Source organism: Labeo rohita, chromosome 21 (genome assembly GCF_022985175.1).
Source record: "Labeo rohita strain BAU-BD-2019 chromosome 21, IGBB_LRoh.1.0, whole genome shotgun sequence".
Taxonomy (NCBI): Eukaryota; Metazoa; Chordata; class Actinopteri; order Cypriniformes; family Cyprinidae; genus Labeo; species Labeo rohita.
Window position 1 is genome coordinate 19026037 of NC_066889.1, and position 27420 is coordinate 19053456.

Sequence of the window (27420 nt, forward strand, 5' to 3'; positions counted from 1 at the left end):
TAATATCCTACATGACTGAAAAATAATGTGTCAGAGCCACAAATGTATACATTTTCATATTTATCTATGATTTATTTTATACATATTTTATATAATAAATGTGTATTTTTTCATATTTGAAAAAAATTTTTTTGAAATATATATATATATATATATATATATATATATATATATGGTCTATGTATATTCCATATTTATCCATTAATTTATTATATACATATTTTATATATAATACATTTGTAATTTCCCATATTTGAACCCCCTGTGTATATTAGTGTGTCCCCTTAATGGATGTGTAATATATATACAAAATATTTTTATATACTGTTACGATGTGAAGTCTCTTTTTCTGCGGTAATTTTTAAAATGCAATTTGGAAGCCATATTTTTTCAGGCATGCAGTGGCTAGTTATTGTGGAGTTGATCTGTGGTTTATTGTTTCAACATGACTCACATTGCATTAAATCATGTTATGTTTCTCTGATTCCATTTGTTCTTAAGCTGCAAGTTATTGTGGGCCGGCCGGAGTTTCTGGGTGCAACTCTGGGTTGCAGTGAGACAGGCTGGCTGGCCCTCGCTGCCATAAAACTAATAACATCCATATATCTCCCTCACCCCATGAGGTGAGACAGCATTGCATTACAGCTTCTGATTAAATATCAGATACTGCGCCTGCAGGAAGGAGACAGAGAATGTAAATATCTAAAGTCGGTACAGTACCTGTCCAGTGGCGTCACCCTATGGAAAATTCAATGTCTCCGCCTCAGCTGTTTCTGCAGTGATCTAATTCACACATACTCCTTCTGCTCCTCGGAAAATGAGATTTCGTACACGGATATGAGAATGTTTTGAATTCTGACATCAGTTTTATGTAATACAGGCTGACAAGAAAAGTTTGGATCCTGCAGAGGCAGTTGAAGAACGCAGTCCAAGTGCATTTCAGAAACTCCTGGCATGTTGAGCTTGTCTGTGTAAACATTCATTATCTAATTGGCTCTAGCTAATGCAAAAACAAATTACTAAGATGAAAGTGGGAGAAACTGTCTGTTCTGTTACGTACTGTTAAATGCTGATGGCAGGCAGGGAGCCTGTACTAAAAATGTACAGACTACTGGAGTGACTAATAGTCACTAATATGTATGCTTTAGGTTACAAAAGCTGTGCCTTATTTGTTCTTAGGTTAAGAATAAATAAGGTACAGTCTCACACTGTCGCAGTGACAGATTTTGTACTATTTTTTTTTCTGAGAATGTATGAGACAATGAGGCCACCTCTTCAACAATTACAAGACAGGCCAGCACAGCAGAGTTAAGCACAGGATGGTATAGCACAGCACAATATAATACATACAGAAAGTGCAACACAGCTCAATACAATACAGGACATCATAAAACTGCACAGCACATGAGGTGAGCAGTAAATGCAATGCAATAAAACAGCATAATACAGTGGCCCCAAAAAGTTAACTTGTTATTATACATTAATATAATATTATCTTGCTTATTCAGGTAAGCAAATTAGAATTTTTTTAGATTAATGCATCAACAAGTGGTGACCAGTGCAACTGTAAGTGAGTCCCTCAACACACCTGTCTGTAATTAAGTAGCCTTGAACACCTTGTTTAGCTGGTCCTGGTGTGTTGGATCAGGGTTGGAACTTAAGTATGCAGGAAGGTAGCTCTCCAGGAGCAGGGTTGAACACCCCTGTTAAAGACATTTGTTGTTACAGAATTATTCTACAAAACTTAAAATGGTCAACATAGAAGAATTAGATACTCTTCGATTCAGCATGTCATTTTGAATCTAATGAAACCAATCTTACGATTTTTGGCCAAACTGGTCAGAAGTTCAAAGCAGAAATGTCAATAGTTTATATCTTTTGACCAGTAGGTGGCGCTGTGCCGAAACTACTTATGTGCCCTCAGGTCATACTTGTTATAACACATACCAAGTTTGGTCACAATTCGGAGATATATCCTCATGTCCATTTTTGCACAGACTTCTTCAAAGAGCATGCTTTACGAAAATGGTTTAGTATATCAAAAAGCTTTTTGCCAGAATGTTTTGAAGATGATCTGAGTCTTTTGGTTAAAACAAACTGTCTAGAATGATTTCAAAAAAGTAGGTATTTTCGAAAATTCTAAATTGCGAAAAATCTTCACCTGTAGAAATTAAAATTTTCATTCAACATGGTATGAGGCAAGGAATCAGAAGGAATAATGAGTTTTAATAATCCCTTAGAACTTATGGTTCAGAAGTTAACAGCAAAAACATGAGTGGAAATTTGACCTGTTGTTGGCACTACAGAGTTTAGAGACTCCAAATTTGCTGTGGTCAATGATGAGACTATCCTCTATCTGTTTGCCAAATTTTATAACTTTCTCACAAGCGATTCTATAAGATTCATAACAATATGTTAAAGTGTTTGAAAAATACAGCATTTTACTACAAAATTCAAAATGGTCCACGCTCAAAATGGCTGTCATAGGAAGATTTGATATAGTTTGATTTGGTATGCTACTCCAAATCTAACGAGATCACTCTTATGATTTTTGGTTAAAAATATAGGTGGCGCTGTGCTGAAACTATTTGTGAGCCCTCAGGTCATGCTTGTTATAAAACATACCAAGTTTGCTCAGAATCTGGTAAAGCACTGCAGATATATAGCCTCATGTCCTTTTTTACACAAACTTTTGCGCTTTATGAAAATGGTTTGGTATATTAAAAATCTTTTGATAACTTTTTGCCAGAATGCTCTGAAGATGATCTGAGCCAATTTTGGTAAACACTGGACGAGTTTAAAAAAGTAGATGCTTCAGAAAATTCTAAATTGCGAAAAATCAAGACCTGTAGAAATTAAAAATTTCATATGCATTCAACTCGATATGAGCCAAGGAATGAGAAGAAAAACTTTTGCTTTTAGAACTTGCTTTAGAACTCAAAAGTTGTAAGCAAAAACATGAGTGAAAATTTGGCCTGTTGTTGGCGCTAGAGAGTTTGAGTTTTATGATTTTTGGTCAAAATGTTATAAAAATATAAACAAAATGTCAATTTTTATATCATTTGACCAGTAGGTGGCGCTGTGCTGAAACTACTCACGCACCCTCAAGTCATGCTTGGTATAACACATACTAAGTTTGGTCTGAACCTGCTAAAGTGTTGCAAAGATATAGCTTCATGTCCATTTTTGCACAAATTCCGTCAAATTCGTTAACATGCTTTACGAAAACGGTTTGGTATAGTAAAAAGCTTTTGATAACTTTTTGCCAGCATTGTCTGAATAAGGGACAACTTTGAAAAAGTAGTTTTTTAGGAAATTCAAAACTGCAAAAAATCTTGACCTTGTACATTTTGGTATAAATATGAGTGCAAATTTGGCCTGTTGGTGGCACTAGAGAGTTTGAGTCAGAGACTCAAATTGGGAGGAAGAAACGACAAGAGACACTTTTTTATTTTAAAGTTTTAAAGTTTCATTTCAAACCTGTCACAAATTTCAAAAAAAAAAATCACAAGTGTTAGTCAAGGTATCTTGTCATTCATGTTATCAATCATAGTGAATTATTCTTTAAATTGGAATGTTTATTGAAAGTTGCGTTATTTTCGTTTTTCTCAAGAATCAAAAAAACTGAGTCCAATAAAACTGAATCAGAATCACAGCATGTTAAATCCTAGCAAGGATTTTTCTGTTTATATTTCAGTTTACATTGCAAAACTAGGTTTTCTGTGTCAAGTTTGCTTCTCAAACTCATTTGCTTCCTTTTCTGCATATTAGCACTGTACATACAGATTCAGAAGGATATTTTTGTTCTCTGGCTTATGCTGTGTATTGATTATTTTATAACTGAATTAGAGAACCTTGTCTTAGGCCAAAGTCCAAGATTGCACAGGAGAAGTCTTATATGAATATATTAAGCATGGATCACACACCCTCTAACTATTAAAAACGTTGTAAATGACTGTGGTATAAAGAATAATTTATATGCATTTGCTGTAAGGAATCAATTATCTTATGTTTTATTACATAGATGTTTTATTGCATAGCTTTAGACATGTATTTAAATCTGCTTACAGTCTGTGGAGTCTTTGGACCCCCAGCTGTTTAAAACAAGAAGAGCAAAGATTTATAATCCCCATGCTTTCCATTTCATTGCCCTTGTTTGTGGTTTCTTAAAGAGTTGAACAAATTAATTATATTATATAATCAATAGCTTATCCATCTTCTCAGTATAATTAATTATTAATCTTATTAGTCAAAAGCAATTTGGTATGCAAGGGGTGACTGGTGTGGGTGAGTTGTGTTTCTAGGCATTTCTGGGATGATGATTAAGGCTGACTATATGACAAATGTATTGAACTTGATCCTGGCACAGACAGCAGCTCTGAGAAGCAGCTGAGGCACTTTCTATCTGCGGACCTTCTCTAGTTGCACTATTTCACGGGTTATTTGATGCAAAATAAACAAAAACATGGCCTCATATTACAGTTAGAGTGAATAGTAGGCCGCACTGAAACATCAGTAATGAACACATTCAGCTCTTTTTCAGCATTTTATAAAATAGTTGCGGTTTAAATAACGATCCCTTGGTGTAAATTTACCTTTTTTGTAGTATATATTCCAGATGCAGCTTCTGCCTCCATTACAGTGTACAGCCTAACTTTTTACAAGTACGGGAAGGTCAGTATTCGCTTGTTAAGTTTGACGTCACACGTCACCTCTTCCATGAATTCCGGGTTCAAACGCTCTATGACACAAGAAAACAACAAACAGTGCTAATTATACACTCACAATGTGATATAATACTACCAAAAAATTACAATCTTACTTTTTAACTCCATACCGAAACCCCAGATAGCCAGACAATGAAAATATAAATATAAATAAATAAATATAAAAAATTATTTGTCTTTGGGACACTGCGAGCACGAAGACTGTTGTGTTGACCGTTAATCTGAAAAAGTTTCGCTTAAAAAAGATTTCAAAAATATTTGTTATTGGTCATAACTTATGGGGAAAAATAAAGCAGACACTGGAGATTGATGAAGTTTTCTAGATATTGTACAGCTAAAAATAGCTGGATGTGGATGAGACAGAAAGCTACACCCATAAAATTTACAAATGGCCACGCCCACTTTTACATACTTAAAAAGGCTTGTTCGAAAAACGAAATATATTTTGGGCTTAAAAGTTTTATAATGATTTTTTTAAAGCTATAATTACTAAAATAGACACTAAAACACACTATGGATTAAAAGTTTGGGATCAGTAAGTTATTCTTTTTAAAAGAAAGTAATATTTTTTTTCAGCAGTGATGTGTTAAATAGAGTGTTTTCATGACGCGTCGTTAATCTGACATATTGGCGACACTGAACGCAAACAATGCCACTGAACTGAACAAAACTTGCATATGATCATTGCTGCTGAAAATGGTCAATTATTGTCATGTTTTGGGCTGTAATAATCGGTTGGGCCTGGAAAATTTTTTGGAGTACTATAGACTTCAGGTTTTAACAAATAAACGAAAAGAGTGCAAAAAACTGTCTGAGGAACAAAAGGTGTTTGTGGTTGGCCAAACTGTACCAGGATTTCCAGAGCAAGAATCTTGACAACATTCGTGTTTGTTCTTATCATTTCTGGTCACGTAGGTGAAGTATTAGGCTATGTCTTAATTAATACTGCTGGTACATATCTTTACCACCTATTAACTTTAGTTTGTCAAAATATTTCGCTGCTTCTTGCTTACTCCTTCTCTATATAAATTTAGCAGCTTCCACACAGTTTTCCCCTTGTTTAAACAGCATAAATTAGAACAATATATTAAGTAGTACATTAACCGTGCAGTCCATGTTGTTGTCGCCAACCACCTCTACTTATTGAAGGTCATACTAAAGACATTTACATTGTTACAAATATTTCTATTTTAAATAAATGCTGCTTTTTTGAACTTTATGTTCAAAGAATCCTAAATAAAATGTATCACTAGTTCCACAAAAATATTAAGCAACAACTGTCTTTAGCATTAATAATAATAAGAAATGTGTCTTGAGCAGCAAATGAGCATATTAGAATGATTACTGAAGGATCTTGTGACATCAGCGATGCTGAAAATATAGTTTTGCATCAGAGGAATAAATCACATTTTAGAACAATATGACAGAAAACAGATGTTTAACAATTTAATAATATTTAACCATTTTATTTTTGATTAAATAACTGCAGCCTTGAATATACTTTTTTTTAAATCTTACCAACTCCACACATTTTAACACTATTGTGCATCTAAAAAAAGAAAAAGTTAATTGCAATAAATGAATACATAAATACATAAAATAATTAAAAATTAATTTGAAAACAGTAACAAAATTAAACATGAAAATAAATTTGCAGAAGAAGGCAGGAAAAGACTTACAAGCAAAACTGCAGAGCAAATGATGCAACAAATCCGTCTTTCAGATCTATTTTTATAGTACAGAGAACTAAGAACTGCTTCTGCATAATATAATACCCCAAAGAATTGGCTCATAGTCCAAGTAGGAATAGCTACACACACAAACACACAACCACAGCAATGGGCCCAAAAGCAGTATGCGTGACAGAATCTGATTACCAGGCTAGACATCTCAGAGCAGAGACTTTTTTATCCCACAGACTTTCTCTCATTCATCAATGCTTTATTGCTGTCATTTGTTTTAGTCTGCTACATAAAGTAATTTCATCAAAAAGTAAAGCAAGTCTTTCAGTCTTATGACACGATGAGTGATCAGTGCACGTATTTAGCCACTAAAAAAAAAAAAGTGTGGAGACAACTATTTAGAGAGGTGCAATCAAAACAACTAGATTAGATGTTTGTGTGCTGCATGCATGCATCCCGGTCCTTTTTGGCTGAAAGTCATCTTTTGTTGGCTAATCTAATCTATGAAGGGTAAGCGCTCTCCTTTCCTGTCCCTTGGGAGAGACAATTTGTCGACACAGACATCAGTGATGCGACGACACTCCTTGAACGCTCTCACCTGATGAAGGACTCAAGTTTGGATTGGTTAGTTAGGTCACATGACAAAGGGGTCCACCCATAGAGCAGGCTAACTTTGGGACATAAATAAAATACTAAACTCCCTCCAGTATTACAAATATGCCAAATTCCTAGAAAAATATACACTGTTATATAAGCATGTATTGCATTACCAAGTATTAAAATCGGAAAGAGAGAAAGGGGAGAAGGAAAAAGCAAGAGGAAGCTGCTGATGCATTGCAGATAAACTGCGTATCCTGGGCAACCCCTCCCTTTTCTATCCACATGCACCCCCCTCCTCCTCCCTCTCTTTATATGACATCATCACATCACATCCTCCAACCTGATGATGCCCCGTGAGGGAGACGTGACTCAGACTAAAGCCTTTGCCCCCCTGTGTGAGATCTGGCAACCCTAAAATACAGCCACAGCTTAACCTCTACTCCTCAACCTTGGTTTTTGCTCTGAAAGTACTGTATAAAGATATAAAGAAGCTAAGATGACAGCTGACTCACTGAGACTTTAAAGACTGAGGCCAAAGCAATCTATATGTTTGACAGTGCTTAAAACACTCTTTTTTGCTTTGTTACAGTCATTTCTGTATTTGCAGGGTGGGAGCGGATTTGTGCTACTCATCCATTGCAGGCATGGGGTCAGGGAATGCGTTCAATAACTGTGTGGAAAACTGCAACTAGTCGTTCATGCTCCTGGGGATGAGCTAAATGAACACACAGTTTCTCCTGTCATCATTTTAGCTCAATAAAAAGGCCCCTACTGGGATGTTTGAGCAAGCATTCTGATCTAACAAATCTGTTTGGCTTTGTGACACCCAAGTGCACAAGAGAGCGAGTGAGAGAGAGAAATTGATCTGATATTCCAGGATGGGGTGATAATAATGGCTGTCAGAATCTTGCCGCCTCTATCTGATTCAGTTTAAAGATACATTTCACCTGTAAATAGGGATGGGTATCGTTGGGTATCCAAATCTGATTCTGCTCATCGATTCTGATTCTTATGCATTTCTAGTTCGATTCCAATAAGATTTTAAAAAATGTGATAGCAAAACATTTAGATGTGAAACATACTTATTCTGACTTTTTACAACGTGTTCTGCTGCAGTTTGAGTAAGCAGCTTACAGAACATATAGTTTTCTTTTCATAAATATTATATACACTAATTGTCATGAAAGTTACTAAAGTTACTATTCAGTCAAGATCAGTGAATGATTGTCTTTTGTACTTCGATTAACATTAATGACAGACAACACGTTTATTGGGCCGCTGTCTCTTTAACACTTAACGCATGCTGTCAGATCTAAAAATGCTTTTTACACGTGTGTTTTCTATTTACGTTCACTTAAGACAAAAACGGTGGTGTTTATGATCATATACTGATGTATTTTTGTGCATACTGGTCTGTAAATGTGATAGAGAAACAGAACAAATCTTCTGCAGTGGAAATGCACAGAACGGTTCGAGAACGGACACAGGCCGGGAACCCGCATTGGGACCAGTGTTGCCAAGTCCACTATTGTTTTTGATGTCCACGGGTTAAAGTGACCCTAATAAGGTGGAATTTACCAGGGGAACCCCGACAAAAAACGTGTATTTTATCCCCCAGGACCCCCTCAAAACGCGATTGAGCTAGTTTTGGAGTTGTTTCGAGTAGCAACTGGGCGAGTTTTGTTGTGAAAACCTGGCAACCATGATCGGGACCGCTGTTCTCTGTGCTCGCGTTTCGGATGTGTACACTGCACACAAAAAGTGCTCAGGCTCTTTCCCTTCCGGTGCGTAAATCGTTTAAAATCACATTAAAATGCGAACGCAGGAATCGCTAAGCGGAATCGAAATGAGCCTTATCGAATACCCGGTTCTTGGAAATTTGGAACTGGTTCTAAAATGGAAGCGGTTCTTGATACCCAACCCTATCTGTAAATGAAAACTCTGTCATCATTTACTCACCCTCATTGTGTTCCAATCTCGTATAACTCTTGAAGATATTGAAGAATTTCCTGTGACCGCACTCGTTTTCTGTGAATGTGTGAAAATTCTGGTTCATTAGCTGCTGTAGAGAAATAACGAGAAGAATAAAAAAAAGAGCAGTAAATGGTAAATCTCTTCGTGCTACAACCCAGTGTTTATAATTAGGGTAATGCATTATATGGTAAGACACCAGTTTGCAATATCAAACACCAAAATAAGTTGTTTTGTACAGCTAAAAATTGCTGGAAGCAAATGAGACCGGAAGCCACGCCCATTAAATTCCGAAGTTAAGGTGGATAAAAGTATCATAAAAGTAGTCCTGGTCTTCTGTAGTGGACCTCTGCTTCACATTCCCAGTGTACTGAAAACATATGATAGCTTTATGTGAGGAGCAGACTAAACTTCTTATTTTCGACATTGGCTGCTGCATCCGAAAACTGAAAAATGCTGCCTTTGGAGGACGCATTCCAAGGTAGGAAGGCATCAATGCAAGTCTGAATCCAAAGTTTAGCTTCACTTCCTGTCTCATGAGATACCTTCATCTGATCGATTTTTATATCCTTCGCTGCCTTTAATATACCACAATTGATTCCGTGATGGAAAAAAAAATAGAAATAAAGATGGTGTCTGAAAGTTGCGTTTGGTGGTCAGTTTGTGTGTAAATGTATATTTCTGACTAACTTTTAGGACTGGTTTCACAGACAGGGCTTAGACTAAGCATGATTAGGCCACAGTTCAATTAGGACATTAAATAAATTTTGTAAACATGCCTTAGAAAAAACATTACTGGCGTGCATCTTGAGACAAAACAAGGCCACTGACATATTTCAAGATCAATCACTGCAAGTTTCTTTCTGCTGAAACAGCTCAGACTTACATTTTAGTCTAGCCTTAAGCCTTGTCTGTGAAACTAGGGTTGATGTAATTTCTAGTTATAGTATGTACAGATTTGTTTAGTTGTCTCCTAAACTCATTCAATTTTGTTGTAAATCATTAAACCATTACGCTGCCTCAGAAGCCTGTCTGAAATCAGTTTCATGAGATGCCTTCGTGCAAAAACACTGTCTGCAAAGTCATTGTCTGATAAGGCAGTGAGGCAGCAAGTCAGCTGTCTAGGTTTTTGGATGCAGCCATTATTTGGGTGTCTCCTTTATCTGACAAACTAATTTCAGATACTGGAGTCTCTGCTATTTAGCTGAAGAGTTAAAGGTTTGTTTGATTAAGGTTTGTTTGATTAAGACCAGGACCAGGGTTGAGAAACACTGCCATATGCAGCAATACACAATACTATCATGGCTTCATAAGACTTAGAAGACTTATAACACATGAAATGTGGAAATGTTTAAAGAAAAAGTGCAAAAAAAAAAGTTAAAATAATAAAATATAGCAATATAACAGAACAGTACTATAATAGGAATAAAAAAAAGTTAAAAATGTAACTTAAATATTTTCCGTACGATGACATTTATAATATTCCATTTTCACAGTATAAATTGGGTCTTAAAGGGATAGTTCACCCAAAAATCACAATTCTGTGATTAATTACTCACCCTCATGTCGTTCCAAACCCGTAAGACCTTCATCCTGACATGTTCAATGGCCTATTGAATGTCAAATGGACTATTTTATCGATGTCCTTACTACCTTCTTGGCCAAGGAGCGTGTCAGTTGCATTCCCGTCGATGCAAGATCAGAAAGTTCTTGGATTTCAAATATCTTAATTTGTGTTGAAAGATGAATGAAAGTCTTATGGGTTTAGAACGACATGAGGGTGAGCAATTAATCACGAATTTTCATTTTTGGGTTAACTATCCCTTTAATACAGATACTTTTTAAATTTTTAAATTTTAGGATGGGGGTCCCTTGTTCAAGTATGATCATATTTGAGGGTCCTTTGCCTTTAAAAACTGCAAACAAAAAAAAACTTGGCTTTTTTCGTCCATTTTTAGAACTTGACAGACCATCCTCATGCCAACTGTTGTAAAATTGAAAGGATTTTTAACATGATTGTGTTTCACAGGGGGAAAATCATAAAAAAATACATTTTCAAAATGTGGGTTTTCCTTGACAAAAACAGCATTTCAATGTGGACGGAAGTCCAAAATGGTGAGAAAAAAAGTGTTTTTTCAAAAAAAATCATATTAGTGTAAACAAGGCCTAAAATTTTCATATGCTCACCAAGGCTGCATGTATTTGAACAAAAATACAGTAAAAAACAGTAAGATTGTAAATAGTATTAGAATTTTAAGCAAATAGTTTCTATTTCAATTTATTTTAAAATGCAATTTATTTCTCTGAAGGCAAAGCTGAATTTTCAGCAGCCATGACTCCAGTCTTCAGTGTCAAATGATCCTTCAGAAATCATTCTAATATGTAAATGAAAAGAAATTTAAAAAGAACAACATTTTTAACATTATAAATGTCTTTTCTATCACTTTGGAGCAATTTAGCATCCTTCAAAGTTTGTTTAAAAAAACAATTTTAATTTTAAATGAAAAGTATAGTGTATATTACGGTGTTATCAGGCTCATAGATTTACAGAACTTTACTCATGATCCTTATCCACCTTATTTTTGCCATAGGAGTGGGTGTGGCCATTTGCAAATTTTATGGGTCTGGCTTCAGGTCTCATCCGCATTCAGCTATTTTTAGCTGTGCAAAACAGCTCACTTCCCTGCTTGATATTGCAAATTGGTGTGTCTTACCATATTATTTTAATGTATTATCTTAATTATGAACACACTGTTTTGTAGTGCAAACAGTTTTACCATTTACTGCAAGTTGTTATTTTTCTCTTTATTTCTCTATAGCGGCTACTAAACCGTAAGTCTCACCCGTAGGCTTCCACATTGAACAATACAGTGGATAACCTCTACTGCAGTAGAGTACTACATATACAAATATGAAATTGAAGCTCTCTCAACTCTCAAGTGCATTGACTGCATGAGTATATACACATGTTAAAGGTGTGTCTAATGAGGGTTGGAATTTGTCCATGACACAGATCGTTAAGGCTCTCTGCTCATATGATGCTGCTCTGCTTCCACATCGATATGCTGACTCCAAACATCTTCGTTCTGCTAACCACCTCAGGGGACTGATGAGAATACGGCCATAAATCACAGCTTAAAAGACACCAGCAGGGGTCTCTCTATCTCTTACACACACTTCCAGTGCCAACACACCCACATTAACCCTTTCTCAAACCCCCATGAATAAAACATGGCGAGCAGAAAAACACATTGAGAGGGCAAGGAATGGAAAATGTTTAGCTGATGTTAGGTGGGACCTTGAATGAGTCATGAATTACGCAGATCAATGTATTTTCCAAATGCTTTCATTTATAAAGCACTTCTCACATTGTCTACAGATTACTGCTGAGTCATCCGGTCTCGCCAAGGGAAGGAACCGAGCAAAAGAATCCCTTCAGGGCTGATTTAACAACAGTATCCTCAAGAGATTTAAATCAGCATCAACTCTATTTCATGCACCGCTACTCTGGATTTGCACCAGGGCTTATCTTGCATCCTACTTTTTTGCAACTGGTCCCATTTGATTCCTTACGTTCACGTTTCTGTTCATCTCTCTCCACTTTGCAAGGCATACCTCCCTCAAGCTTTGTTTATTAATAAATCATAGGCTTCTCTCCCTGCGTACGTGCCTCAGTGCTGTCATACTGATTCGGAGTTTACTGCCCGTAATGTAGTCACATTATAGCTGGATCTCCAATAATGCATCACAGTAGGCTGGTACTGTAAGGGCGTGCTCTGCAGCATTACTGGTGGCCTGCATTGAATTTTAAACTGCACTGCTCTGCATGGCCACAAAAGCACCTTGAGCGACAGGCGCTCTGCTCCTCAGGGATGATTTGCACATTTTGAAGGCATGGTCTTTACTTGGTGCTGGACAGTAGAGAAATAAGGTCACTGAGTTCAGGAACTCGCAAGCTAAATTTAGATTCACATTAATGCTCGGACACAAATCCAATGACAAAGCAAATAAAATAAGGCTTATAATTAATTGGACATATCTCATTTCAGTCTACTCAGAAGGACAAATTCATCATCCTCTCATGGTTCAATAAGAATGGCTTGGAACTTTGCAATGAATCATTTAGAATTTTTGGTGATACGATTAAACTCTGCTGAGAGATGGGAGACACAGGAAATTAGCAGCTGCTAATGCTAGATGTCTGTGTAAGGTCAAAATGACTTTCAGCACTGCACAGTTACAAATGGTTTAATTATCTACAGCAGCTGCAGTTCTGAATCAATCATAATAATATTTAGTATATTGTAATAATGCTAAAACTTTAAAATGTTTTTGAAAAGCATTGTGCATTCTTGATATTTTTTGAATATTTTGAGCCTATTTACAGCATTCCAGCTCATTATCCAACTTATGTTTCAACGCTGAGATAAAGCGTTTTCTGTGAATGTGTGATGCTTCCGGTTCATTACCAGCTGTATAGTGGGAAGAATAACAAAGTGCAGTAAATGGTAAAACTGTTTGCACTACAAACCACTGTGTTCAAAATTAAGATAATACGTTAAAATATATATGGCAAGACACACCTGTTGGTCATATCAAGAAGCAAAACAAGCTATTTTGTACCGGAAGAGACCGGAAGCCGTGAACATTAAATTACGCCACGCCCGCTCTTACGGAAAAATGGATAAGCAGATTTGTTATATATCCTTTAGGTTATAGTATATATTCAAAGCCTTTGCCATGTGAAGCAAATGAGGGTAAGAAGTTGAGTGCTTTCTGTGCATAGTAGCAGTTCTTTTAGAGGCAGTCAGCACTATTTGATGTGTCCCAGTCCAACACGACACAAATATTTTGTCTATTCCGGAAAAGCAGGATTGTAGTTAATAGAAAAGAAGTAATTTATCAACCAGCACAAAAAGCTAAAGTTAGAACTGTACCACAAATAATATTTTGCAGCAGACCAGATGGGGATTCCAAAAACTTTAAAAAAAGATACAACATAATATAATGTAAATAAAATATACATTATAGCTGAATTATTTTAATAATTCTGTTTTAAGCCATAATGTTACTAATTATAAACAAAACAAGCACAACTGTAAAAAGATACTAAAATCAAATAATTTAAATAATGTATTTACTTGTTATTGTTTGACTTTGTAGTTTCTTTGTTAACTTACAATATTACTAACTTGTTCATTACTAGCAAACTCACAACTTTCAGGAATAGCACGGCATCTTAACATTTTATGTTCAGAAAAGACGTTTTAAAAACACTTTTTTTACAGTACAGTGCTCAATAAAAAACAAACGTCTGTTTAGTTATTTCTTGTAAGAAATAAAATTAACTTTAAGCATCATTCAATTATATATAGGCCTACTCGGAGATGCCAAATTTTAAATAAGAAAATAGTGTCGCTGCATAGAAAGATTAGCACACTACAGTCCAGCGAAACGCCCTTGAATGTGTCTGATACGGGCCGCTGTCCTTGGTGCTGACTGTAGACGCTCAGTCAGTGATTGGGCTGCGTGCTCAGACTCTGTCCGGAGTACCAATGATGTCACGTCGACTGCAACTGTAGCCCTATAACCATATTGTAATTCTATCCAAACTAACACATGTATTACTATATTCTGTAAGAAATTGTACCGTTAAGCGTTTAATATCCACTCATGACGCGCATAATAGAGCTTTAGGGCGTGTTAACAAAAAAGACTGCTGAGGGAGCGTCTTAAAAGTACGTATTTGTTTTAGACAAAAGTGTATATGTATATTTTGAATGAGTTTTTAAACATTTGATGGCTGATAATAAACATAAGTAGCCTACTGATTATGTTTCACTTTAGATAAACCACAAAAAACATCACAATATTTCTTTAAAAGTAATTTTTCAGAACAATTACTAACAAAAACCAGTTTTGAAAGCTATTTTATAAAATATTGAATATATCGCACACTAGATTAGCCACCCAAGCACGCGTTATGTGTGACCAGGAAGCTGAAACACTGATAAAGATGAGTGTAGCAAGCAGAACCCTCCCACATCGTCGGATCAATGGTCCAGTCAAAACAAGCCTGAGCTTTTTCGCAACAGCGCCTTGAGTATATAAAGGCAGGTAGAGCGGCTATCCAGCGCTGAGAGAGCCACACACCCTGCACCTATACACTACTTTACCTCACTCTTCTGTTCATCTGCACGTTCACACCCCGTCCGTCCGGATGAGTTATCCGATAGACACTATAGGTAGCCCCTACCGGAGGATGATGGACACCAGGACGAGCTATTCGAGCCCGTCCAGCGGGTTCCGCTCCCAGACCTGGTCACGGGCAAGCCCGACTTCTTCTTCTTACAAGAGGACCTTCAACGTCCCGGTGGCGAGAGCTTACGGCTCCACAGTTCTGAGCTCCGCCGACAGCCTTGATTTCACTCAGACCTCCATCCTCAATGGAGACTACAAGCGCTCCAATGAGAAGGAACAACTCCAGGGACTCAACGACCGCTTTGCCGGCTACATCGACAAGGTGCACTTTCTGGAGCAGCAGAACAAGCAGATCGAGGCGGAGATCCAGGCACTGCGGCAGAAGCAGGTGTCGCAGTCTCAGCTGGGCGAACTTTACGACCAAGAGCTGCAGGAGTTGCGCTCCATGCTGGAGCAGATCCATCACGAGAAGGCGCAGATCCAACTGGACACCGACCACATCGATGAAGACATCCAGCGCCTCAGGGACCGCTTCGACGAGGAAGCCCGCATCAGGGAAGAGACGGAAGCGATCGTCCGTGCCCTGAAGAAGGACATGGGTGACTCAGCACTCGTCAAAGCAGAGTTGGAGAAGAAAGTGCAGTCCCTGCAGGACGAGATCGCCTTTATCCGCAACAACCACCAAGAGGAGATCAGCGATCTGCTGGCGCAGGTGCAGGCGTCGCAGATCACCGTCGAGAAGAGGGACTACCAGAAGGCGGATATCACCGAAGCGCTGCGGGAGATTCGCACCCAGCTGGAGGGCCACTCGACGCAAAACCTCCAGCAGGTGGAAGACTGGTTCATGTGCCGCTACGCCAAACTCACGGAGGCCGCCGAGCAAAATAAAAGCGCCATCAAATCCGCACGGGACGAGATCTCAGACTATCGTCGCCAGTTACAGTCCAAAACCATCGAGTTGGAGTCTGTCCGAGGAACCAAAGAGTCTCTGGAGAGGCAGCTGAACGACATAGAGGACCGACACAACAATGACCTTGCCAGCCTTCAGGTACACAATCGCATTTTCTTTAAACAATAAGTATAGCATTTGTTTTTGACATTTAAACAACGAGGGAGCGTGTATGCAAGAATATGCGCATTTTAAAAGTGCTTTAAACTTGAAAAACAAGTATAAAACAGGTACTGCATCTAAAAGTGTGTTTTTGTATATAACTGTGGAAAATAACTCATAATGCTTGACCAGTACTCTAAATATTGTGTTGCTGCACTTACAGTAGTGGCATCATAAATCAATCTGGCTTTTAAAATGTGCTGCAGCTATAATCAATAATGATAATCAAGTCACAGTTAAGTTTGCATGGCTCTGTAATTCTTCTGAGCTCTCTATGGAAAGCCGAAAAACTGACTGGTCATCCACAAGAGGATTTGCATATGATGCTTCATTACATCATAGGTGCAGTGGAATGGTGTTAGAAAGGGTTAAGGAGAGGCAGACACCCACAATGCAGTCTCTCCCCACTCTTTGCTGAGTCAGAGCAGAGGCAGGGTTCGCTCATTGGCTATGTCCTGGAATCACCTCATACACAGACCGAATGCGCCTAGTGGTTGCCCTTGAAGCCATACAGTGAATTGTAATTGATTTGACTCTGCTGTGCTGTGAGAGCATTTGCATCACAGACACACAAAGTTCCTTGTTGCATGCCAGGAATTATTATATACACAAATCTTGAGAATATCACAGTCTTTTTCTGTCTTCAGCAACAGATTTATTTGACTAAACTGTCAAAATATTGTGTCTGACGCACTAGGAAACCATCCACCAGCTGGAGAATGAACTCAAGAGCACGAAATGGGAGATGGCACGGCATCTGCGTGAATACCAGGACCTCCTGAATGTCAAAATGGCACTAGATATAGAAATTGCTGCATACAGGTAAGATTAGGATATATTTTGCATATTAATTATAGTGTAAATATCTTTTATTTTTAGTTATTTTAGTTTAATATTTAATTTAATATGTAATATTTTATCAATATTAAAGTATTATTTTATATTTATTAATAATTAACATTTAAAATATTATTGAAATATTTATTAATGCATATATCAGAATGAGAATATATATTATTATTTTAAAAAGCATTTATTTAACACTTAATTATCTGTATTTTGGCAAATTATGTAGCCATACATATTTTAGAGAAATGTTTACATATAATGTTTGCAAATCATTTTAATAATAGCCTAAATGCAATTGTATCTTCTTTGTAGAAAACTTCTTGAAGGAGAGGAAAGCCACTTTAGCACTTTCCCATACCGCCAGACCGTCACCAAAGGCCCCAAGGTCAAAAGTGAGCCTCCAAAGCTTAAAGTGCAACATAAGTTTGTAGAGGAGATCATCGAGGAGACCAGGGTGGAGGATGAGAAGACTGAGATGGATGAGGCTTTGGCCGAGATGGCAGAAGAGTTGGCCGCTGCCAAGGAGGAGGAAGAAGGAGGAGAGGAGGAGGGAGAAGCTGAGGGTAAAGATGAAGAAGGTGGTGAGGAGGAAGAAGAGAAAGGAGAGGAAGGTGAAGGTGAGGAGAAAGGAGAAGGAGAAGAGGTGGTTGCCTCTACCCAGGCTGAAGTAGCCTCTGAAGCCCCTGCTGAGGATGAAGAGGAGGGAGAGAAAGAAGGAGGTGAAGAAGCAGCAGCAGAAAAAGAAGAAGGAGAAGCTGGAAAGGGTGACGAAGAGGAAGAGAAAGAAGAGGAGAAGGAGGCAGCTGAGGAGGACAAGAAAGAGGATGATGCAGAGGAGGAAGCAGAAGAAACTAAAGCACCTGAAGCAAAGGCCTCTCCTGAGAGTGAAAAAGCAGAGGAGAAGCAGGCCAGCGGAGGAGAAGAAGAAGCAGAGGAAGAGGGTGATAAGAAAGATGACGGAGATGCAGGTAGCGACAAAGGATCAGCTGAAGAAAAAGAACCAGAAGCAAAGGAGGAGCCTAAGAAAGTAGAACCAGAGCCGGCAAAGGAAGACAAGAAAGGAAAAGAGGAGAAGGAGGAGCCCAAATCTGAGAAGGAAAAAGAAACCAAGACAGAGACACCCAAACCAGAATCTCCAAAGAGCGAGAGTCCAAAGAGTGAAAGCCCGAAGCAGGAATCACCTAAGACAGAGGCTCCAAAAAAGGAAGCCCCTAAGACTGAGAGTCCTAAGAAAGAAGAACCTAAGGCAGAACCACCCAAGGAAGAAGCTCCAAAATCAGAGCCACCGAAAGCAGAAACTAAAGAAGATTCCCCAAAGCCAGCAGATGAGAAAGCCACCAAAAAGAGCGAACCAGAAAAAGAGCCTGAAGACAAAAAGAAAGAGGCGACCGTGAACGGAGATGCGGCCAAGAAAGAGTCCGATAAGAAGGAGGTGATCTCCAACGGAGTGGACGAGAGCCCAACCAAAGATGAAACGAGCCAGAGGGTGGTGATCACCAAGACGGTGGAGACCATCACCACTGGGGAAGGTGGAGTCAAACAAGTCACAAAAACTGTTACCGTCACCGAGAAAGGAGATGCGGTGGAGGAAACCGTCCAGGAGAAGGTGGTCTCCAAAACCGTGGAGAAGCAGGTCGTGAAGGCCACCGAAGCAGAGTAGACCTGAGCGTCCAGCTATAACCGAGTGAAGAGGAACCTTGGAGGACGCATATCAAGCAATCAACACAAAACTAACATAAAAAAAATCATAAAGCTCAACAGATGTATTACATTAACCACACTGAAACAAAAACAAGCATAGAGAGAAGCCATAAGATGCGGCCAGCTAAAAAATGCATGTTGAGTGACAGCTTTAAATGGGTTCTGCTGCATATGCGGTCCGGGACGCCGGGGACTCACTTTCACTTTCGTTCAAACTGCAATACCTGGGGGAGGGGGGCGGTCACTTGAATGTGGCATCTGCATGCCAGCTCAGGGGGGAGCGCGCTCCTCGTCTTTTGAGATAGAAAAATAACCACCCTACTGTATGTATGACAGTAATATAAAATACTCACAGAGCGGTGGGGTATGACATTTACTTGGGATGTAGAGACATGTGTTCTGACACAGTAGCCTTATAAATATTAGCGCGAGGACACCAACTGAGCCAAAAATGTTAAAAAAAAGAACGGAGATGATGGTGAAAATAGCCCATGGTCATATACACTCAGTACACAAAGCAACTAAGAAACTCTTAGCCTTAAACATGCTTTTTACTGTTGTCAGTTATGTTTACCTGATGAGTGCATTTGAAAATAAACCTGTCAGTGCGCACATACATTCTTGTATGCATAGGATTGACTTGAATTCAACTACTTACCGTTAATGAGGTGCTACCGTTTGCAGTCCCATGTCTTTGTTCATCTGAATGAATTTCTCAGCAGCATTTGCTCAATAAACACCATATTAAAACACACTATTTACTTTGTCTTGTCTTTTGTCCTCAAGTGTGCATGTAGATTCTTTTTGAGTGTGGTTTACATATTTGCATACTTGGTAAGCAATGAAAAAAATTATTAAAGCACTTTTTGTTCAGTTCTGATTGATATCCTATGGAAAAACATATTGAAGTTTTGTGCTAAAAATTACAGTCATCAAGTTCAAAAGTGAATAAGATCATCAAAGATATTAAAAATAATGTAAAACAGTGGATGGAAGTGTCATATATATCCTTAATTTTTAATTTATGGAAATTATTTTTCTAAAATACATTTTAAGTGATTTATTCAACAAAAAAACAGCCATCTCACAAGACACCAAACTGTTGGACAGGTCAGATGACTAAAATGTGACAGTATATATATATATATATATATAAATCTCATCACATGTGATTTCTTTACAAGATCAGCAAATTAAAGTCTGCCTAAAATTATTTACATCTATATCCCTTTATTTTTATTGAATGTTTTATCTGTGAAACATCCGCTGAATGCAATTAGATGACAATAATTGCCCATACTAGCAGCTTTATGTGAGAATTTATTGAGGAAATGTTGCTGCATTGCAGGCTGAGAGTGCACCATCAGAGATATATGACACATAATTCTCACAAATACACTGCAACATTAATAATGGGGTGTTCCAGGCATCAGTATTGTGAACTGGCTGTCATTCCATTAAATATTATACATAATTAAAAAACTAACGTGATAAAACTGCATTCGTGCAGTGTTTTGTCTTTTTTGTCTATTCAAAGACATTTTAGAAGTATTTATATATTCAGCCCAGGGCATATTTCCTTGATACTGCTACAAAGGACTCCGAATATGCACCTCAAGTTTTGTGAACTATTTGTGCGGCACAACTTGTGAAATTAGGACACAACAGTATGTAAATGTATACAGATTCACTAGTCATTTGGGCGTAGTTCTCAATACTGCAGTATTATCTTTGTATCTAACAAACTGCTAATAAGTAAAATAGTCTTTTCGAAGAAAATATCCTACATTTAACAGATAGTAATGACAGTAATGTCTTCAACAACATGACCCGGCTGCCATCTAGTTTCTGTGTGGTTTCTTTGTACTTTTATTTTATTCTTATTCACCTTATTTTCCCCACAAGGGTGCAGCCATATGTAAATTTTATTGATCTGGCTTCTGGTCTCATCCCCCTTCAGATATTTTTAGCTGTACAATAGCTTGTTTTGCTGCTTAAAGTTGCAAATTGGTGTGTCTTATCATATTATTTGAATGTATTATCTTGATTATGAACACACTGGTTTGTAGTGCAAACAGTTTTACCGTTTACTGCACGTTGACATTCTTCACATTATTTCCGGAAGTCTCGCAAATAGCCTTACTTCCGCGTTGAAAATAGAAATAGGTCACTACTTGTACACCAGGGTTGCCAACTCTCACACACGCTTTCAGGCTCTGTCTCACGCTCTCACTCTGCCCATGTAAATCTCACGCCAAATTGGCAACCCAAAACCAAAAAATAATGGTTACTACAGTTAAACCATGGTAACCACAAATTAACCATGGTCTTGCTACACTAACCATAGTTTAACCATGGTATTTGTAGTAAAACTACGGTTATACAAATGGTAATCAGTGCGCCAAAAAAACATTGTTACTACACTTTTACTATAATAAAACCATGGTTAATTTTCTTGATTTTTCTTTAATTTTTTAATACTTAATTTTTTTTCTTATATTTAACCCTCAGGTATTGCTTACTTATAATCATATACATAACTATTTTTCAGTTAAATAAATGTTCTATATTTTAGTTCAATAATATTTATTTAATTTTAAGGAGATTAATTAGTACTAAATACTATTTATCCAATAATTATGGTCCATTAATGACTTAAAATATATATTTTATATGTTTGTTACTTATATTACAATTTGTGTAATATTTAAGGTTAAATAGAGAAAATAAATTCCAATGCAAAGAGGCAAATTAGAGTCTGGAAAAAAATAATTTTCATTTGTAATGCCATGGTTTACCCACTAGGTACCTGTATGGCTCTTTACTAAATATACATGTATATAGAATATTGCAGGTCATACCTGCTTACTTATTTTTAAGTTTTTTCATTTGAATAAATATTTAGAAATGATTAAACACTATATTTTTAAATGTGAAATTGAAAAAGTTAATACCTTACATCCTTTTTTAAATGATGCTCATATAAGTACACACAAGTACAAGCAAATACTGAATTTTTAAAATGGTGCTAAAATTATTCAGCTGCATTTTTATCCCCTTATATGTACAGTATATATATATAAAATAGATATGGAATCGAGATTGCCACCCCCTCCCCCCAACCCAACCCAAAACCCCCATTCCAAAACAAACAAATAAAAAAAATCACACTCCAAGCTGAACTTAAAAGTTGGCAACCCTGTTGTACACATTAAAAGAAACAAAAAATAACAAAGCTGTAAATTATTTTAAAGCCTTAAATCTATTCTTTGAATAATTTGTAACTATTTGTACTTGCTTATGGACATCTTATTGCTTTCCCTATTTTATTTTATATTTTTTTTTAATGTAATTTTTATGTTGTTTTGGTATATTATTGTATTTGTTTTGATGTAATTTATGTGTTATTGCCCTTGTATGTTCATTGTTCTAAAATTGCAATTAAAAAAAGAAAAATATAACATGATGTATGTGCATGTTTATGTACATATATGTTTTCTGCAAAGCACTGTTTAAATGGTTCAATTTAAATAAAGTTTTACTTTTTTAGAGGCGTGTATAAGTACAACGAACAGATCACATGATAGGATAATAGATGTTTCACTTGCATTTTCTATTTATGAAGTTTTCCCACATTAGGCATTCTGCATCATTCCGTCTTAATTGAATTCACAACCTTTTTTGTATAACACTTAAAAGTGTTGCATATTCACACTTTACATTTTCAGTGTAAGTTTCAAATTGGCTTTAAATATCTAAAGGCATTCATAAAATTCAGAAGACATTAGAGAACGTCTAAGTAATGACATTATTAAAATGATTACACCCACACATAATGTCAATGAAAAAATTCAGTAAAACTTTTTGATCATCAAGAAGCACGCTTTTATTGCACTGGCAGCAAAGTTTCACTTTTCACAATCTATTGCAAGACTGATGCTTCATTCAAAAATATAATCTAGTTCACAAGCATACATTCACTCAGATATGCAGATCATCTCAGTAACATCAGACAATCATTATGTTTTAAAAGCTGATAAAGTTGACTGTGGTTTCAAACATTGTACTGCAATTTACTCTGAGCACCATTGATCAAGGCATATTGATAGTTACAGACTGAAGGAGAACTAGAGAAGCAGGTCAGGCTACTGATATTTGTGCTGTTAAAAGATCTGACTCATCACTTCTTCCCCTTGGGTTTCTCAGCCTCCTCCTTTCCCTTTTCCTGCTTCACAGCTTCCTTTTTCTCACTCTTGGCTTTGTCACCTTCGTCTTTTTCCTTAGGCTTTTCTGGCTCTGCCTTTTCTTTAGCTTTGGGTTTTTCTGGCTCTTCCTTCACTTTTTCCTTTGACTCTGGTTCAGGTGCAGGTTCAGTTTTCTCCTTGGCTTTCTCTTTGGCTGGTTCAGGTTTGACTTCCTCTTTGGCTTTTTCAGCCTTAGGCTCGACTTTTTCCTTCTCTACCTTTTCTGTTTTAGCATCTTCCTCTTTGGCCTTATCAGCACTTGTGTCAGCTTTCTCCTCAGTTTTCTCTGTCTCAGTTTTCTCTGTCTCAGTATCCTCCTCTGCAGCCGCTTCCTCCTCCTCACCCTTCTCTCCCTCTTCCTCCTCTCCCTCTTTCTGCTCACCCTCTTCCCCACCTTCCTCTTCTTCCCCTTCCTTTACTTCAGTCTCCTCTTCCTTGTCTCCTTTTTCTTCTTCCTCTGCTGCAGCTTCCTCTTCTTCTGCTCCAGCTTCCTCTTCCTCTGCTGTAGCTTCCTCTTCCTTTTCCTTTTCCTCTTCCTGTTCAGCACCTGTTTAAAACAGTAATTTAGTAATGCTCTTCTTGTCAGTATTTAGAATTCTTAATTACGACAAAAGCATCTGAATCTTACCTTCCTCTTCCTCCTCCTTTGTTTCTTCTTCTTCCTCCTCCTTCTCTTCCGCTTCCTCTTCCTTTACTTCCTCCTCTTCTTCTTTCTCCTCTTCTGCTTCTTCCTCTTCCTTGCTAGGACTGGCTGCAGCTTCCTGAGCTTGACTGGATGTGATGGCCTCATCGGCTGAGAGGGATGCACTAACCAGGCGAGATCCAAGCAGGTAGGGGGAGCCAGAGCTCAAGGTGGACAGTGAGAACATGGGTCGGGAGTAGACGGGACCAACAGAGTAGCCACCGACCAAACCTCCCATGCCCACGTTGAAGCGAGACTCCTCCCCCTCAAGCAACTTCCTACAAAAACAAAAAATCACGTGAAGGGAAGCATGGACTAAAAATCGAAAAATCTATCATATCAGTGGTTCTACCTGTAAGCAGCAATCTCAATATCAAGGGCCATCTTGACATTGAGAAGATCCTGGTATTCTTTAAGATATCTTGCCATTTCACCCTTAGTGGCTCGAAGTTCATCCTCAAGGTCACTGATTGTATCCTACAGAGAAAGATGGATGTCAACATGATCGTTTGAGAACATAAATGACCCAAAATAGTGGTTACTACTAACCTGCATAGCAGCAATCTCTGAACTCTGCTTGTCCTCCACCTCCCTGAGCTGTTTCTCCAGAGACTCATTCAAGCCCTTGCAGGCATCGATCTCAAGGACACATGCTTGAAGTTGGCGGCGATACTCTCCCGCTTCATCCTTAGAGCTTCTCACTGCGTCAGTATGGTGCACCACGCTCTCCGTCAGGTGGCCCATCTTCCCACGGAACCATTCTTCAGCTGACTGGATGTTCTTGGCTGCCAGCTTCTCGTACTGGGCTCGGATGTCGCGTAGAGCGCTGGACAGATCAGGCTTGGCGGCTTCCGCCTCAATGGCGATCTGGGCTCCATATTGAATTTGGGCCTGCAGCTCTGAGATCTCACCTTCGTGGACCTTTTTCAGGAACGCCAGCTCGTTTAGCAACAAATCAACCTTTTTCTCCAGTTCCACTTGAGCCAGAGCACCATCGTCGGCCTCCTTGCGGGCCTCCAGAAGCCTGCCTTCGGCATCCTCGCGAGCGACCACCTCTTCCTCGTAGCTGGCCTGCAGACTCCGCAAGGCATTTTCCATGGTCTCCCGATGGCTCAGAGCAGCCTGCCTTTCCATGCGCGCCTCCTCGACGGCGGCTCTCAGAGTGCGGACCTCCTGCTCATACAGGCCCCTCAAGCGGGAAGGCTCAACATGCCTCTGCCTCAGCAGGAGCAGCTCAGCCTCCAGGGCACGGTTCTGCTGCTCTAGTTCGTGGACGCGCTCGATGTAACCAGCGAAGCGGTCATTGAGCTCTTGCATCTGGGCCTTCTCCTGAGTTCGGACTGCCCGGAATTCGGAGCTTACCTGGGCGGCGTGGCTGATGTCCATGTCCACAGAGCGGCCGGGGCTGCTCATCAGCAGACCGGCGGAAGTCCGGCCGGGGGAGGCATAGTGGAGGCGGCTTGAGGAGAGAGAAGGGGGATGGGCGGAGAAAGTGGTGCGGGACCGACCGCGCTGAGACACCCGGGGGCTGCTCTCCACATACCAGCGCTTGTAAGAGGACGAGAAGTAGGGGTCAAACCCGATGGCACTCATGGCTCCAAGGACAAGCTGCTCTGTGCCTCAGTACCACAGTCAGCTCGATCAGCCTTCAAACTGATCTGCTGCTCCTACCGCAGTCGGTGCTGCTTATATAGCCAGAAAGGAGCTCTGACGCAAGTGATTTTCTAAACTCTGACAATGCAGTATCAATAGCAGAGCGAGAGCGAGAGAGAGAGAGAGAGAGCTATGTGCAGCTGCATGTGCAAGTAAAGGAGTATAATAGAGTTTTGTACAGAAATTATGAGATTTTTGTTCTGAAATTATCATGAAACAAAATGCTACATTTATACATAAGTACACACATTGCAACTGCCACCAAGGTCGTTATTTCCATAACCAGCTAAAAATTAAGCAAATCATGCTTTGCACTGTGTCTTATCATGTTATTTTAACATGTTATTTAATTATGAATCTAATTATGGTATGTAAATGGCTAAATTATATACATATCACATGCAGTTTTCACTGCAGATATGGTGATGAAAGCTGGAGGAAGGGAGGGAGGGGGGAAGAAGTGAGGAATGGTTACAGCTCTATTTTCAGTGCTTTACCTGTAGAAACACACCATCGCCTCCACTGGATATGAGAGGTATTACATAATATGAAACACATGAGCAAAGAAGTGAATGTTTTTCCTTATGCAGGCTGAATTTTTTTTTGTTTCTTTTCATATGTGTGTGTGTGTGTGTGTGTCTAATTTAGGATTTAAATAGTGTATAAATAAAGTTAACACTTCAAGAACTAGCAATAATGAACTTCATAATATTACAAATAAGCTAAAAAAGGGTATTTTCATTGTAAACAAATACTCATAAATGTTGCATAAACATGTGACCCTGGACCACAAAACCAGTTATAAGGGTCAATTTTTTTTTGAAGTTGAGATTTATAAATCATCTGAAAGCTGAATACATTTTCCTTTGATGTATGGTTTGTTAACACAGGGCAATATGTGACTCTGGACCACAAAACCAGTCAAATAGCAAGGGTATATTTGCAGGAATAGCCAAAAATACATTGTATGGGTCAAAATGATTGTTTGTTCTTTTATGCCAAAAATCATTAGGATATTAAATAAAGATCATGTTCCATGAAGATATTTTGTAAATTTCCTACCGCAAATATATTGAAATTTAATTTTTGATTAGTAATATGCATTGCTGAGAACTTTCAAGGTTTTTTTTTTTCAATATTTAGATTTTTTTGCACCCTTAGATTCCAGATTTTCAAATAGTTGTGTCTCAGCCAAATATTGTCTGATCCTAACAAACCATACATAAACGGAAAGCTTAATTATTCCGCTTTCAGAATATGTATATATCTATTTTTAAAAAAAACTGAAAACTATTTGAAAATCTGTTATCTGGGGTACAACAAAAAAAAATCGAAATATTGAGAGAATCCTTTAAAGTAGTCCAAATTAAGTTCTCAGCAAAGCATAATCCCTAATCAAAAATTAAGTTTTGATATATTTATGTTAGGAAATGTACAAAGTATCTTCATGGAACATGATCTTTACTTAATATCCTAATGATTTTTAGCATAAATTTTTTACCCATACAATGTATTTTTGGCTATTACTACAAATAGCCAAATACCCATTCTACTTAAGACTAGGTTTGTGGTCCAGGGTCACATATGTTAATTTCTTTAATTAAAACATTATATAAATATTGCTTAAAGACATTACGAAGTTCATTATAGCTAGCTATTAAAAGATTAACAGAATTCGTAAAGGGATAGTTCACCCAAAAATGACAATTCTGTCATTAATTACTCACCCTCATGCTTTCAAACCTGTAAGACCTTCGTTCATTTTCAGAACACAAATTAGGATATTTTTGATTAAATTCTAGAGCTTTCTGACCCACCACAGACAGCAACACAACTGAAATGTTTTATGGCCCAGAAAGGTAGTAAGGACATTATTAAAATAGTTCATGTGACATCGGGGGTTAGCCGTAATGTTATGAAGCAACAAGAATACTTTTTGTGCATAAAGAAAACTGATGAAGAGCATCTAAGCTCGAAACGTCACTTGTGGCGAGAACAT

General features: G+C 38.1%; 2 protein-coding genes and 1 long non-coding RNA gene across 3 annotated transcripts; 1 reads left to right on the plus strand and 2 right to left on the minus strand.

The window, feature by feature from the left end:
* Positions 1 to 725: 725 nt before the first annotated feature.
* Positions 726 to 15245, minus strand: LOC127152425 (uncharacterized). The gene is made up of 4 exons (XR_007825071.1): positions 15157 to 15245; positions 8969 to 9071; positions 4596 to 4741; positions 726 to 1703 (listed from the first exon to the last, which is right to left on the minus strand). It is a non-coding gene; the product is annotated as an uncharacterized LOC127152425 (long non-coding RNA).
* On the plus strand, positions 15101 to 19599 carry nefma (neurofilament medium chain a). Its single transcript, XM_051093069.1, has 3 exons — positions 15101 to 16229; positions 16990 to 17114; positions 17454 to 19599. Exons 1-3 carry the CDS (start codon positions 15201 to 15203, stop codon positions 18799 to 18801), a joined length of 2502 nt encoding a protein of 833 aa, XP_050949026.1. The 5' UTR covers positions 15101 to 15200; the 3' UTR covers positions 18802 to 19599.
* A 3088-nt stretch (positions 19600 to 22687) lies between these two features.
* Positions 22688 to 25844, minus strand: nefla (neurofilament light chain a). The gene is made up of 4 exons (XM_051093070.1): positions 24318 to 25844; positions 24121 to 24245; positions 23715 to 24046; positions 22688 to 23633 (listed from the first exon to the last, which is right to left on the minus strand). Exons 1-4 carry the CDS (start codon positions 25359 to 25361, stop codon positions 23023 to 23025), a joined length of 2112 nt encoding a protein of 703 aa, XP_050949027.1. The 5' UTR covers positions 25362 to 25844; the 3' UTR covers positions 22688 to 23022.
* Between the last annotated feature and the right edge of the window lie 1576 nt (positions 25845 to 27420).